The sequence below is a fragment of the Dama dama genome, chromosome 5, assembly GCF_033118175.1.
Source record: "Dama dama isolate Ldn47 chromosome 5, ASM3311817v1, whole genome shotgun sequence".
Classification (NCBI taxonomy): Eukaryota; Metazoa; Chordata; class Mammalia; order Artiodactyla; family Cervidae; genus Dama; species Dama dama.
Window position 1 is genome coordinate 79,961,011 of NC_083685.1, and position 16,023 is coordinate 79,977,033.

General features: G+C 43.8%; 1 protein-coding gene across 1 annotated transcript in view; it reads right to left on the reverse strand.

Moving 5' to 3' along the window:
• Nucleotides 1-2,446: 2,446 nt before the first annotated feature.
• The window catches only part of TEX14 (testis expressed 14, intercellular bridge forming factor), a 106,302-nt gene continuing 92,725 nt past the window's right edge, over nucleotides 2,447-16,023 (reverse strand). Inside the window, exons 26-33 of the mRNA XM_061142634.1 lie at nucleotides 15,584-15,680; nucleotides 14,169-14,243; nucleotides 11,217-11,294; nucleotides 10,177-10,276; nucleotides 6,513-6,605; nucleotides 4,514-4,623; nucleotides 3,224-3,275; nucleotides 2,447-2,806 (exon numbers count right to left, since the gene is read on the reverse strand). Coding sequence (XP_060998617.1) covers nucleotides 2,770-2,806; nucleotides 3,224-3,275; nucleotides 4,514-4,623; nucleotides 6,513-6,605; nucleotides 10,177-10,276; nucleotides 11,217-11,294; nucleotides 14,169-14,243; nucleotides 15,584-15,680 — 642 coding nt within the window. The 3' untranslated portion in view covers nucleotides 2,447-2,769. The remainder of the gene's footprint in view (nucleotides 2,807-3,223; nucleotides 3,276-4,513; nucleotides 4,624-6,512; nucleotides 6,606-10,176; nucleotides 10,277-11,216; nucleotides 11,295-14,168; nucleotides 14,244-15,583; nucleotides 15,681-16,023) is intronic.

The window sequence follows — 16,023 nt, forward strand, 5'->3', positions numbered from 1 at the left end:
TGGCCTTGGGTAAGAACAGAGATGCCTCCTTCAGGGTGGCGTGGAGGGAAGTAGAAAGCATACGTGCAGAACAGGTCCACGTCGAGTTTAGGGCAGACTGCTTCACAGCTCTCCTAGTCACAGAAACAGATGTGATCTTGTTAGTACTTCTGGTGGTGGGAAGCTGAGTTTGTTCCCATCCAATGGCTTCTAATTTCTCTGTAAAGTTGGGGTTAAGTCATCTGTTCACTGGTAAGAGGAAGTGAAGAATAGGTTTGCAATAATAGCTGGTGAAGCCCAGGTGGGATGCATGAGACAAGTGCTCAGGCCTGGTGCACTGGGAAGACCCAGAGGAATCGGGTGGAAAGGGAGATGGGAGGGGGGATCGGGATGGGGAATACGTGTAAATCTATGGCTGATTCATATCAATGTATGACAAAACCCACTGAAAAAATAAATTTAAAAAAATAATAATAATAATAGCTGGTGAGAGTAGGAAAAATAGTGTACTAAAGAAATACAACGAGAGTGCCATGTGTAGGAAAAGTACCAAGTATATCAAGTACCTGGAATATAATAGGTGCTCCATAACTAATAACATTTACCAACATTATTACTGTTAATGGCCGATATTATGCAGTCACTGGCCAGACAGAAAGTCTACTCTGTAGACAAGAAGATTACAAACCACATCAGGGCAAGTTTGTGTAGGACTTGTAGCCTTTATGAATACTAATAGATAATGCTCACCCTTTATCATGATAGGTCTGCTATTAGTTCTCACATTTTTACATATGTTGGTTTTGTCTCAATATATAAAATTTTTTGAGAGGAAGTACTGCATATGACCAAGTCTCTGTATTCCTCAGTTTCTTATACCTAGTATTATTTGTAAAGTAATTTGTCTTGCTTTTCCTCTGATTACAATGGCAAGCAACTGTTTCCCTGCTTTTTAAAAGGTCATATTAGGGAGGGAGGCGGAAGGAGGGATTGGGATAGGGAACACATGTAAATCCATGGCTGATTCATGTCAATGTATGGCAAAAACCACTACAATATTGTAAAGTAATTAGCCTCCAACTAATAAAAATAAATGAAAAAAAAACCCATAAATGGTCATATTAACTTGTACCTTCCTGTTTTATTTGTGTAGGGTAAAATTTGAGGGAGTTAAGAACTGTATTGAATATGACCATCCACAACAGGAACTATCCAGTTTTCACAGACAAAAGATCTACTACTTATAAATAAAATGTTAGCTGGCTAGCACTGTACAAGAGGCTAAATTAGAGAAAATACTATGATCTTTCTTACCATAGTTTCATTCTTCTGAGGCACTAAGGATGTGAGGTATACAAACTGAAATATAGAGATGATGTTTGTTCACTTAAAGAGTTCAAAATATCTTGGGCTTTTATTCCTACCTATACATTTATCATGTAAGTCAATTATAGCTGGAATGGGAATATGGCAATCCTGGCAAAGAGGAGGGCAACATTTCTATAATGAAACATGGATGGGGTCCCTGGTGGTCCAATGGTTAAGAACCCACCTTGCAATGTAGGGGACGCAGGTTTGATCCCTGGTCAGGGAACTAGGACCCCACATGCTGAGGTGCTACTAAGCCTGTGCCCATAGCTGCTGAGCCCACACGCTCTGGAGCCCGTGGTCTGCAACAAGAGAGCCTGTGTCCACAACAAAAGATCCCACATGACGAAACAAAGATTCCCATGGGACGCAACTAAGACCCAATGCAAATAAATAAATAAAACTTAAAAAAAAAAAAAAAGCATGGATGACTGGTGCCCATTTGTATGGTGGTTTCTGGTTGCTGTTTAGTTGCTAAGTTGTATCCCAACTCTTTTGTGACCTAGCCTGCCAGGCTCCTCTGTCCATGGCATTTTCCAGTCAAGAATACTAGAGTGGATTGCCATTTCCTCCTTCAGGGGATATTCTCAACCCAGGGACTGAACCTGAATCTCCTGCAGTGGCAGGCAGATTCTTTACCACTGAGCCACCTGGGAAGCCTATGATGGGTGGTAGCAATAGTTAATTATTTGTCAAATCTTATAACAGAAATTAAAACTTCTTCGGGTGGCGGTTCCTTTCTCGATAACTAAAATACAGAAATATATCTTACAGGGCTTCTCTGGTGGCTCAGTGGTAAAGAACCTGTCTGCCAATGCAGGAGACATAGGTTTGATCCCTGGTCCGAGAAGATCCCACGGGCTGCAGAGCAACTAACTAAGCCCATGCGCCATGACTACTGAGCTCACATGACCACAGCCCATGCTCTACAAGAGAAGCCGCCACGGTGAGAAATCTGCACAGTGCAACTGGAGAGCAGTCCCCGCTCACCACGACTAGGGAAAGCTCGCAGCAACGAAGACCTAGCAGAGCCAAAAATAGACAAATAAATAAACAGAATTTTTAAAGAAGAAATACATCTTACAGGTGAAATCCAACGTGTATTAAAAGGAAACGTTTTATTAGATAACATGAATTTAAAGTTTTTGAAAATCTGTATCAAAAAAAAAACCAAATGCCATTTGGGGCACAATGAGAAAGTTTTACAATCAAAACACCTTTTACTTTCCAGAAATCTGACTGAAAACAAATGGTTAAATGTGCTGCAAACAAACGAGCCATTCTGTTGATAGTGGAAGCCAAACAAAGTGTGAGCTACAGACCCACTGCCCTAACCATGACCGCAGCAGACGGGGGAAGAAGGGAGCTCAGGAGCAGGACACTCAAGCTCAGGCCAGGAGTCCAACTACAGTCCACTTCTGGTCAGTCTGACAAGTCACTCTGATCCAACACGATTATCCTGAACAAAAAAAGGGATTTTTGAGTTGGTGTGTATGTTTTTTAAAGACACAAACAACAGCTTCTTTCTATTCAACTAAACTCAAGGCAAAGAAACTTTGATCTTTATCATCAAAAGAGCTTATGATAAACTAGTGTATCCTGGGAAAGCAAAGTGACTGCAAAGCAAGCGACGGCATCATCTTCTGTACCCTCCACCTAAAGCCTTCCTCTGCTGACCACCAGTTACGTAATCGAAGCTGGCGTTTGTTTCCCGTTCTATTTTAATTAAGTATAGACATCAGCATTTCAAACCGAGCAACTCTGAATTCAAGTCTCTGTCACTAGTGTTTATGTAGACACTGGTAAATGTTTAAAGTCTGTTCATGTTGTCTATAAACAGTGGACTCTGACTTACAAACATCTGGTATCTCATTACCTGGATGGTTCAGACCAACCCAGTCGCTTCCAAAAACAGGGTTTCAGTTCCTCTTGATGAAATATAGGAGGAAGAAAAAACAACTTGATTATTCTCTGGATCAAAGGATGCCAGTGTTCAGAAGGCCCACTAGTACTCTCTCCAGTTTAGGGTGGACTGTTTAACCTCCAACAATTGTTTGCTTCTACAGAAATGAAATATGTCTAAAAATAATTACTGGGCTTCCACTCCTAATATCCTACAGCTCCCTCTCAAGTCAACAGACTCCAATAATGCTAATTTCACAGAGTCCCTGCGTCATGTTCTCAGTGAATTCAGTGCTAGCTAAATACTCGCACAGTCAGGGTCCTGGAGGAAACAGAATGTACCCCCAGGCCCTTTCATGAAGTGCCTGCTTACAGAGGTGTTAGAGTTACGGGTGCAAAAAAGGGATGGCAGAGCATCCAGTGACCGGCAGCAGTGGGAAGCCTTACCACCCCTAAGTCTGAAGGGACTAGGGGAGGGCAGCGGTAGGGACAGTTAGTGGAACGCAGTGCAAGCCAGAAGTGGAAGGACGGGACAGAAGCTGTGGCGGGATACCATTTCCACACAGACATGAGGTGCACAGGCAGGCAGGTAAGTAACATCCAGCTACTCAGCAGCCCTCTGATCGGCTAGGGCCTCTCACTGGCCAACAGGGAGCCGGCTGACCAGCAAGCCCAGCAGATTCAGTTCACACAGGTCAGGAGGAGAGTGAGCATGGACTGGGGAAGGGATGAAAGAGGTACCGGGTAATCTGAAAGAATTAATGACCGTCACTTCCCGAGTAGGAGGATCTTAAACGTAGGAAGGCACCATTTGTGGATGGTCTCTTAAAGCTCTATCAAAAGTTTTGAAATTAAGGTTAATTTATACTTCTCACATTACTTGTAGGCACCACTTAAATTCCACAATTTATGACTTCTGATTGGATTCTTATTTAGCCTCTCTGTGAGATAAATTTAGAACTCTTTTGAAGATACATTAGGAGAAAGACATCTTTCCAGACAGTATATATGGATGATGACAGTAGCTGAAGACTTGGTTTAGAAATAAAATTGGATGTCGTCACCATTTTGTGATGAAGACATAATTGGCAATTAATAGAAAACCTGGGCTGAACTACAGGGGGAAGTATGGGAGGACTGTATACAGCATCAGGGAAAGTATAGGAGGACTGTATGCAGCCTCTGGGAAATATTTCTAAATAACTCTGATGCTCATTGAAGCCCAAGGACTTCAGGTTACATTATAATGACCATCCATTCATACCTTCTTCAGAAGTCCCTAAAAAGCTCTCTGATTTCCTTCTCTCTGGCTTCATGCTTTCTTCCCCTTTCCTCTTCTTTTCACCAACTTCTTGATCTCTGCTGCTTGCCTCCCTTCAATGACAATGATTCTGGTCATTAAATCATGTGCACAATGGCCAGAGGGAGAAGACTGTGCTCCCAAGGAAATATAGCAATAGCTAGCACTAATTGTGTGGGTTCCCTATGTGTTCAAGTGCTGTAATGTACATTAACTCATTTAATTCTCATCACAACTATGTAAAGTAGTTGAGCGATGAGAAAACTGAGGTACAAAGAAGTTGAATTATATGCCCAGTATGTTCTAGAGCTGAGGTCAACCCAGAAAGTCTGACTCAGGACTCTGCTCTCAACCACTAGGCTATATTGCCTCAAAGGAAACAAACATTTCACATATGTTGTAACTGATGTCCTTTTTACAACCACATATATTTTATTGCCTTATCTTCATTTCCTGAAACTCTCAAGTGAAATATCTAATTGCAGTATCTAACAATTGAAGACCACATCTGTCAGACTAGTAAGCAGAAACCATCTCCCCTACTCAGCTTTAAGCTCCCTAAGGGCAGAGATCGCCTATGGCTCTGCACCTCAAGTGCTCAAACAGATGATGGCAGAATCAAACTGATATGGTGTAGTGACTTTTCTTGTTTTCATTTGGTGGATATTCAAAACAAAATATGCAAAGTGAGAGAGAAAGTAAAGCTAGCTGGGATGAAAAGAATTTTTTTCTTCCTAACCTTTCATCACTAATAGAATTGCAGGCTCTAAAGTTGGAGGAGGTTATCAATTACCTCCGTCCAAATGCCCTGGACCAGAGTCATCCAGCCTATGCCTGGGTGGGAGGAGCTGTTGTTAAAGTAAAGGCAGCTGTTTTCTCTTTCAGATTGCTGTGGCTACTAGAAAACTTGTACTTTATTAAACAAAAGCCTTTTACTCTGCAGTTTCTAGTCAGTAGCTCTGTCCTTTCGGGCAGAAGAGAGTAAGCTGACTCTCTTCACTTTATAGTATTTCAAGTATTCAGGAACAGCTATCTAATTCTCTATTCCATACTCTTTTCTCAGACTGAGCCTCCCCAGCAACTTCAGCTGTTCTCACATGACAAGGTTTCCAGACATCGAGCTGTTCTGTGGCCACCCTCTTCTGTTTATGACTGTCCCTTTTAAAATGTGACACCCCACCAGGAGCCGCACAGTGAACGAGAGTTCGAGGAGTTCTAGGAGTCCTCTAGCCAGTCTGAGTCGTCACCTTGACCTGGACAGCACATTTTCTGCCTGTTCAGTGTTACTGCAGCATCGACCTTTTTAGCAACCATATCAAACCGAGGTCTCGGGGGTCTTCAAGGAGAATGTCTTGAATTCTTACCATGTCTCAAAATGCATGTTAAATGCTGGGCATATAAAAATAAGACGTATTTCCCATCTTCAATGAAATTACATTTGAGTACGAGCTTCTGATCAAAAAATTGTTAGGTCAGCCCTCTCACATTCAATATTTTTGGATCCAAATGCTCACCTTCATCTTGCAGAGAAATTCAACATTTCCACCTGTCAAGATCATTTTGAATCCACAGTCTATCACCCATCACATTAGCATTCATCCTTAGACTATGTCATCTAAAAATTTGATAAGCATGCTTTTTCTGATTTAATTCAAATGACTGATGAAAATGTTGAAAGTGACAGGGCCAAGATACAGCAATTTTAGAGGCCTCTCTGTACTGATATCAATCTGCTAGTCAGCATAGTAAGCACGGTAGGCAGCTGGAAGGAGAGGGGCAGACAGGAGTTGGGGCCGGCTTATCTACAGTGACATGATACCTTGGCCAAACATTCATTCTCCAAGAAGTCGATGTACTTTCTAAAAAGCTAATAATAAAATCTATTAAAAAAAAAAAACTAAACTAAAATCTAGTCCCCCTTCCTGAGAAAGAAGGAAAGGATGTCCTGGTGGAGAACAAGAACCTTGCCAGGCCCCTGGGTAGATCCGCTAGTTGCGTGCTGTCCTCAGGGGGCTGCAGCCATCTCTCCAGGTCCTCGTCGAGTGTAGAGTGAGCTCTGTCCAAGGCAAAGGAAGAGAATGAGACAGCGATCACTCCCCCTCTCCCCTGACAAGGAGGCACGCCCTCTAAAGTGGGAAAGGACCTTCACACTGCACAAAGGAGAGAGCGCGAGCTCGGTGAGACCGTACCTGAGCCGTGGAGGTCACTGAGGAGCCCATGTAAATGCCCACCAGGACCCTCCTTCAGCCTCTTGACAAACAGCCTCAGCCCCGGGACGTCCCTGTTACCGGTACAGTGGTTGTACCACCTACCTGCCTCAACCTGATCTTAGACCTCCAGCCTCCACAACAGTGAGAAATAAATTTCTGTTGTTTATAAGCACACACAGGCTTCCCAGGTGGAGCTAGTGGTAACGAACCCGTCTGCTGATGCCAGAGACGTAAGAGACATGGGTTTGATCCCTGGGTTGGGAGGATCTCACGGAGGAAGGCATGGCAACCCAGTCCAGTATTCTTGCCTGGAAAATCCCATGGACAGAGGAGCCTGGGGGACTACAGTCCATAGGATCACAGAGTCGGACACGACTGAAGCAACTTAGCATGCACGCACACGCATAAGTACATACACAGAAAAGAATCCACCTGCCAATGCAGGGGACACAGGTTCGATCCCTGGTCCGAGAAGATCCCATATGCCACAGAGCAACTAAACCCATGTGCCGCAACTACTGAAGCCTGCACGCCTACAGCCTGTGCTCCAGAAGAGAAGCCACAGCAATAAGAAGCCTGAGCACCACAAAGAAGAGTAGCCCCTGCTCCCACAACTAGAGAAAACCCGTGTGCTCAGCAATGAACATCCAGTGCAGCCAAAAATAAAATTAATTTTTTTAAAAAAAGCCTCAGCACCCACAATATCACTGCCTCCCAAAGTGCGATACTAGACTCTGTCTCAATTCTAGGTCATTACGTCAACTTCCACCTGGGGCTAGAATTGCACACTCATTCCCGCAAGTTTTCCAGATTAAGAACTGCCTCTGAGGCTACAGGACAAGGATAATGTGTTTTCAGAGGCCTGAAAAGTCCCAACTGTCTGAAAAAAATCTCTTCCACTCTGGCTTGGTGCAGGACTGAGATGACTGAGCAGCTGTGGCCATCCACCCGCGGCCAGCACAGCCAGCCCTTCGGGAAAAGGGAGAGGCAGTGATAACAGCAGCTAACTTCTGATCATGTGCAAAGCAGTCTGTACTTGTATAACTGAATGTAACTCAGCCTTCCTGGGCTACTCTCCTTTTGCCTTAAATAGAGGCACAGATGTTTGCTGAAGATGCGCTAGGGAGATGGAAGGAATGGAGTCACATCATACGTCACAGACAAAAGCTTGCCTCCTGCTTTGCCTCTTTGTCTTCTCCGTCTCCCCACTCAAAAAAACCCTCTCCCTCCTCCCTCTCAGGTCCCAGGGCCCTAGTCTCCTCATAAGACCTTCCCACCCAGGTCTCTCTCTTTTCCTTCTTTGTAAAGAATAGTGTAGCCCTTGAAGAGTGCGACAGAAACGGGGTTCACTACCCAGAAGTTGTTCATAACCCTCTCCTCCCTTACCTTCCTCTTCTATAGCAGCTGAAAGCTAAAAACTCAATTTCTAGTCTCCCTGGCAACCAAGGGTGACCATGTGTCCTATTTGGCCAAGAAGATACAAGTAGACATCTGCTGAGAAGGGCTTCTAGGAAAATTTTTTGCTTTCCAGATAGACAAGCACAGAGTGGGCTAGACTCTTGCCCCACCCTCTTATTTCTGCCTGGAATGGGCACAGAAGCCACCTTGTCCAAAAGTTGACAAGTCTGAAAACAAAAGGCAACCTGCTGTGTCTGGCAGAGCAGAAAGATCAGAAGAGCCTAAGTCCCCAGAGGCATCACTGATTCTACACCAGCCAAGCCTCATCTCAACAGGAGTGGTATTTTTAAGTGCATTTTTCTAATATTTGCAGCTGAACGTATTCTGCATGGCTTCCCCAGGTATCTGCTGGGCCAGGAGGAGGTTGAGGCAAGTGGTGTTAAGTGTAGATTCACAGCCTCTCTTCCTTTAAAATGTAAATATTCTGTTCATCAAAATATGGATTTTTTTTTTGCAGTAGTATTGATTTTTACAAATATGGCATTAAAACAGTACTTTTCTTGACTTCTGAGTTTTTTGGTGCCTCCTTCAATTTTGTGCCCATGGAGGGTGTCGCCTTCACCTCCCCTGAGTCCTAGCCCTGAGTCTGGGACACAGTTTGACAGCTTGGACAAAGTTAGAGAAGTCAGGAGGCAAAGGAGTTGCACTGAGGTGGTTTACCTTGCAATGCAGCTCCAAGGAGAGCTCCAAGTCAAGAGCAGAATTGGGTCCCTTGAGGGAAACTTGTGTTTTTAGACTGAATTGTCTGGATCACTGCCCCCATCTTTTCTTATTTGGCTAGGAAGACCTAAAAATTCTCTTTAACTAAATGTTTTGAAAGAAATTGAAACCTATGTTTGCCTCACAAAATGAAGTAAAAACCAAAACAAAAAACAACTTGACGAGGAAAAAAAATAATAATAATCCTATTTTAAAACTGGGCAATTTCTCCAAAGAAGATACACAAATGGCCATCCACATACAAAAAGATGCTCAACACCACTAATCATTAGAGAAATGCAAATCAAAACCACAATAAGATATCACCTCACACCCATTAGGATGGCTACTAACAACAACAAAAAAAAAAAAAACAGAAAATAAAGCAATTATCCTCCAATTACAGATAAATTATAAAAAAGATAATAAGAATTGGTAAGGATGTGGAGAAACTGGAACCGTTTTGCACTGTTTGTGGGAATGTAAAATGGTGCAGCTGCTGCAGAAAAAAGGATGGCATTTCCTCAAAAAAATAAAAATAGATTTATCATATGATCCAGCAATACCACTCCTGCATATACATATATATCCAAAAGAAATGAAAGCAGGGCGTCTTAAAATGATATTTGTATACTCACATTCACAGCAGCGTTACTCATGACAGTGAAAAGGTAAAAGCAACCTAGTGTCCACCAGCAGATGAATGGATAAACAAAATGTGATACACACACACACACCGTCTCAATGGAATTCAGTCTTAAGAAGAAAGGAAATTCTGACATGCTATACAGATGAACCTTGAGGACATTGTGCTACGTGAAATAAGCCAGTGACAAGACAGCAACTATGGCGTGATTTCACCTACAGGAGGTATCAAGAGTGGTCAAACTCAGAGAAAGAGAGTAGAACTGCCGGTTGCTAGGGAAAGAGGGGAAGAGGAAATGGGGAGTTGTTGTTTAATGGGTATAGAGTTTCAGTTTTACAGGATGAAAAAGATCAGTTGTACAACAATGTGAATATACTTAGCACTACTGAATTGTACACTTAAAATGTTTATGTTGTGAGTATTTTATCACAATTAAAAACTTGGTAAAAAAAAATACTTTTAGGTCTTTTACAAAAATACTTACAGGGGCTATAAGGGTAACATGAAAAAAAAGACCCTTTTTTCCTTATTTGTCAATATCAGAAGAAAAACTAACATAAATTAACTGTACAGTTTTCTAAACCCTTAAAAAAAAATACAGCTTTTTCTGTTACCTCTCTGTGTCCTCTTCTAGATCCTGGGTTTCTTTGGTCCAAAGCATACTGCTGTCTTCTTTATTACTGTGAGTTTCTTGTTCTTCTAAATGCTTTTGATCTAGAAACAGTTGAAAGACTTTATTAGGGCAAAAAAAGTTTTTTTGAGAAAACCTGCCTTAAAATGGAGTGCAAAAAATGAAGGCTAATCAGTGGACCCTGAAGCCTGCAAAGCACGAGTTCCCCTCTGCCCAGAAGAGCACGGGGCCAGGTGGCAATCTGCAGGGTGCCCGTATCCACAGCAGCTGCTTTGGAGGTCTGGGGAGCTCTCTGCCAGGTGAAACTATAGGAAACCGTGCCTGTGCCAAGGCCCAAAAGAGACAGAGGAAAGAAATGGCACATAAAAGAGGCCGCAAGAGACCCAGAAAACAAGTTGTACAGATTTATTTCGGGGGACCACCCTCTTTCCACTTGTTAGATGCTTCCATATTGAAGCCAGGGAAGGAATTTGGGTGGGGAAGGGCAGTGCCCTTTAATGTATGCCAGGCATTTTACATATGCTTTCCCATTTCATCCTGCCAGAAGTTCTATGAGAGGAAGGAGACTAACACTTGCTAAATATCTTACAACGTACCAGGCACTGTGCATGAACACCGTTAGGTGGAGTTATCATTCTCGTTTGACAAATGAGGATAACTGAGGCTCAGGGACGTAAAACAGTTTGTCAGGCCAAAATAAGCCATGGAGTCAGAATTGAAGCGGAGTGCCTGACTTCAAAGTGCACACCCCCGAGGTGTACCACTGTGCTGCCAAGGACAGTTACAGCAAAACCTGGTGAAAGGATCGGCGTGTGCTCAGTCACATCCAGCTCTTTGCGACCCCGTGGACTGCAGCCTGCCAGGTTCCTCTGTCCACGGGACTCTCCAGGCAGGAATCCTAGAGTAGGTTGCCATTTCCTCCTCCAACGTATCTTCTTGACTCAGGGATCGAACCAACAACTTCTGTCTCCCCTGCACTGAGCCACCTGAGCAGCCCAAAAAAGATGTGACAATCTGGCTTACCATTTGCAGCGCTGTCCGGATGACTTGCTACGTTCTCATCCAAGGCTATGGGTGAGACCTGCTGCCGCTTCAGGTGCTCTGTCACAACAGAAAACAGATCTGCACGTCACGTCATCCTCTGGGGCAGCGGTTCTCAAAGAGTAGCTCCCAGACTCACAGCCTCAGTATCAACTGAGAACTTGTTATATCTGCAGATTCTCAGGCCTCACCTCAGACTTACTGAATCAGAAACTCTGGGGGGGTGGATGTTTTACCTAGCCCTCCAGATGAGTCTGATGCCTGATGGTACTTGAGAACCACTGTATTCAATCCCACGTAACACTAAACATAAACGTAAAAATGATGACCATAATAGGTAGCACTTGCAGAGCAGGTACTATTTCCAATTTGTATACATTAATTCAAGATTCCTTCCTGAATGCACACTCAATTGTGTCCAACTGTGTGTGACCCCATGGACTATAGCCCACCAGGCTCCTCTGTCCATGGAATTTTCCAGACAAAAATACTAGAGTGGGTTGCCATTTCCTATTCCAAGGGATCTTCCCAACACAGGAACTGAACTTGTGTCTCTTACGTCTACCTACATTGACAGGCAGGTTCTTTACCACTAGCACCGCCAATCTCAATTCAGGATTAATACCTTGAGTTAATCTTCACAACAACCCTATGAGATTGATCATATTATTGTTATTCCTGTTTGACAGACGAGCAAATTAAGGTGAAGAAAGGAAAAGGAATCACAAAAGGGAGGAGATATATTTATACCTATGGCTGATTCACGTTGAGGTTGACAGAAAACAACAAAATTCTGTAAAGCAATTATCCTTCAATTAAAAAATTAATTGAAGAAAAAGAAGGTAAAGGAATTAGATGGTAATGTGATGGAATTGGGATTTGAGTACAGGCAGTCTAGATCTAAGGTTTACGCTCTTAATCTCTATTTTATATACTCTGGCAAAGAATATAATTTACGATTCCTAAAGAATTGACCACTAGACCAAAACAAGCATCTCCTAAACTCAGTATACTGCTTCACAAGTGTGAGGTCCTCCCTTTCCTCAGAGTGCTCCCCAGAGCCCAGCAGAGAGACAGCTGGGAGGCAGCACAGATGGGCCCCCAGGCTCACTGGCCCTGCTGTGTGCGGGCACAAGTCTCTCTCTTCTAGCAAGTCAGGAAGCAAGCCCTACCTGGCAGCTTCTGGGCACTAAGGGGCCCCATAAAGCTCATGTAATATAACCTTAAACTTAAAAATCCATTGTTATCCTTGTTAAAGTAGTCCTTGCTGATCTTACAGGATTCTAAAGGACCCCCTCCTTGAGGCCCTGGACAGAAGCCTGGAGCTTTGCATAAGTGCCCTTCAAAGGAGCAGGTGTCTGCTGTAGGTCACTCCCCACAGCTCTCCGGAGAGGAGATGATGACAGCGATGATAAGCAATAATCAGGTAGGCACACCCACTACTCAGGTGCCCTCTGCCCTTTATCTTTCTGGAAAATTACTGACCCATCTCAAAGTATAAGACATCGCCTAGAAACCTGGCCCAGAAAATTACCATAGGTGAAAAGAGGGAGAGTTTCTGCAGAGCACGCTGGGGTATAGCAGTGCCGAGAGGCTGGGGCCCAGACGGAAGCCTGTGACAGCTGCCGAGATGGTGGGGGGGTGGTCCACATGGGGACAGCAGAGAGACAGCAGGATCCAGGGGAAGGGCATCACTGAGGTTACTCTGCAAAGGAGCCCACAAGTCCCGTCCTCACCCAGGACCGGAAACCAGACGGCACTGAGAGAGGACAGGAGAGGGTGACCATGCCTCTCACCAGCAGCAGCTCCATTATTACATGACGGAGAGCAACTGCAGAGGAGGAATTTGCAAGGGTGCTGCAGTGGGCTCCAGAGGACGAAAGCTGGTGTGGGGTGAGAGCCCGAGAGCCTGACCCCAGCCCTGTGACCCGTATGGCCCTGTGACACCAGGGAGGGCTGTGGTGAGGCAACAAGGGCCTATGACTGCAGAAAGAGAAAGAAGCCAGGGAAGGTTCTGGCAGGTCTGACCGCCTTCACCCAAGTTCACAAGGCCAGTGACCGGGGGTTAGGGGTTGGGCAGCCTAGACCATATCTGTACATTGAGTCCGATCAGCTAAGGCCTCATTCACCTCTCTCTTCCTGATGAGACACCAGACCTCAGAGACCCTGCCAACCAAGAGATGCCCCTCAGGAGACCCCCTCTAGGTCCTATACCAAGAACTGGCCCATCAGAGGCCTGATGAGATGTACCCTCTGAGAGTGAGGGGCTGGTCAGCTAGGCTGGCAAGAAGAGAGCAGTTAGTCCTCCCTGCCTGGGAAACAAACCACCTGGCCCAGACGCTTCTACCACCGGCACTGTTTACTCTAGCCGCAGCTCAGCTGGGCAGGGCCCACGCATCAGCTGCAACCAACATTGAGTGGGTATCCCTCAGTCTCTGCCTCAAATGAAAAATTCTGGTCTCATGAGATCTTGTGCCACTGACTTCCCTGCCCTTAGGAAAGGGATTCTTCCACAATGCCAATACCTTAAAATCTCCTGCTAATGGTAGAATGGAAAGCGCAGGATGTTTTGGCCCGAGATGCCAAAATTCAGTAGTGCTGAAGTATAGCTAGTTTGGTTCAAAAGGGAGGTGAGAATTCCTTTCATAAAAGAAGTTCATCATGATAAACCACTTGGATGTTGTATTTCCTCTTAGAATCACTACCGTAGACCCTTAAGGAACATGACCACAGACACAGGCCACATATGCTGGCCAGGCTTTAGCAGTAGTCTGAGGCCTATCATTGGAAAACTGCCCCCTCCTGAATTCTGTCCATCCAGACCTTCATAGGGCCTTCTGTACTAGTGCTCACACCTGAAACAAAGAACCATACGTGGTCAGTGACCACAACAAGCAGGGCCATGAAGGATATTCTGCATTGTGCATGCCTTACCAATTTCGTCAAGCAGCTCCTGAGATGGTGGTGGTAGCTCATCGATGTGATGTTGCGAGATGGCTTCTACGAGTTCTTAAGAAAGATAAAGGGAAAGTAACTGAACACCTTCCTGGACCTGAACTAGACTCGCTAGGCTTCCATACAGATTTGACTTAAGAGTTTCTCACTGATGAAATAAGCTAAGACAAGGAGAAATCCTCTTACATGAACAATCCTATTGAGACTTCATGCGTGAATGGCTTTACTCTTCCTTTTCCTCTAAACTCTCTCCTACCTCCCTGCTCACCTCAGTACCACTTGATCTGTGGCCCTCTCCAAGGATATTTGGGGTACATGAGGTATAAATTCTTACTAAAAGGCCAGGGGTCCAATTTGGACCAAGGCTGCTGGAGGAATAAAGAAGCTCTAGACCCGTCAAAATGAATAAAACACAAAGTGGGGGTCTTTCTGTGTAGATTACCCAGGCAGGGGATATGGAAGACCATACTTTGGACCTTCACCTAAGGGATCAATTATAACAGTAACCAAAACCCCTCAGCACAGTTTGAAATAACTCTAGCCCCTTGAGGGAAATTCTAAGACTTATACCAAAGACACAAGACAACAAGATTAGTGGAGCAAAAGCCTCAAGAGCTGTCAAAACTCTCAGACCCTTTAATCTGAAAATTGTCTTCTAAGACTCTTTCCTAAAGAAAAGACCAGAGGTTCAGATAAAGATTTCTGTACAAACAGCAAAAATTAGAAAACAACATAAATCTTCAATATGAAAGCAAGGTTAGGCAACATATGTAGAATGGACTAGTATGCAGTCATCTCATATTTATGAGTAGTTTTTACTGTCAAGTGGAAATTCTAAAATATATCATTGAAGAAAAAGAAGCAGTCAGAACTGATATACTATATGATCTTAGCTATGCTAAATACATATATATGTGTGTGTGTATATATATATAAATATATGAAGGGGTATAGTTCTAAAAGCATAAAAAAAAAATATGTACCAAAATAATACAAGGGGTTAAAATATGATGGTAGAATGGTGGTAGTTTTCTCTTTTAATTTCTTTGAAAAAAAATTATTTATTTGGCTGCACCAAATCTTAGTTGCAGCATGTGGGATATTTAGTTGCTGCATGCAAACACTCAGTTATGACATGTGGCATCTAGTTCCCTGACCAGGGATTGAACCTGGGCCCCCTACATTGGGAGCGTCTTAGCTACTGGACCACCAGGGAAGTCCCTTAAGCTCTTCTTTAATCGCCAAGTGTTTTATAACAAGTATGTTTAATTTTTATAGTCGGGGGAAATTAGCAGTTTTGTTTAAACCTACTATAGCATCAAAGATGAGATGAAGGCTCTCTTAAATAGGCCTACTAATTATGAGCTTATATTTTAATACTAAACACAGGGTACCTTTCGGCAGGCTCCTTCTCTGAGTGGCACTGCATGATGCGTCAGGCGCCTTAGCAGCGCTGGAGGAACCAGCCCCAGTAAAGGTAGGCAATCTTTTCTATAAATAAGACATAAACATGATAATTTACACACACATTATTAAGCTAAAAAGGCCTGTTAAGCTCAGCCATTTCCAAAATTAAGCGTGTGTATCATTCATGGAAGAAGCCACTTGTTTTGTTGATTGAGTCAAACGCATTCAAATGTCACCTTCTCTTGGAAGCTTCCCACCCTTCTTTGCCTACACAGCACTCAGTTTATACTGAAAACTCTGTGTTACGTCATGCCAGTCCTTCTCACTAGGCTCTGAGCTCCTTCAGCGCAGGGGCTTTTTTTACTCACCTTTGGATGCCTATCAGAGGGCCTGGCATAGTGTCTGGCCCTTAAAACCTGCCCTATTA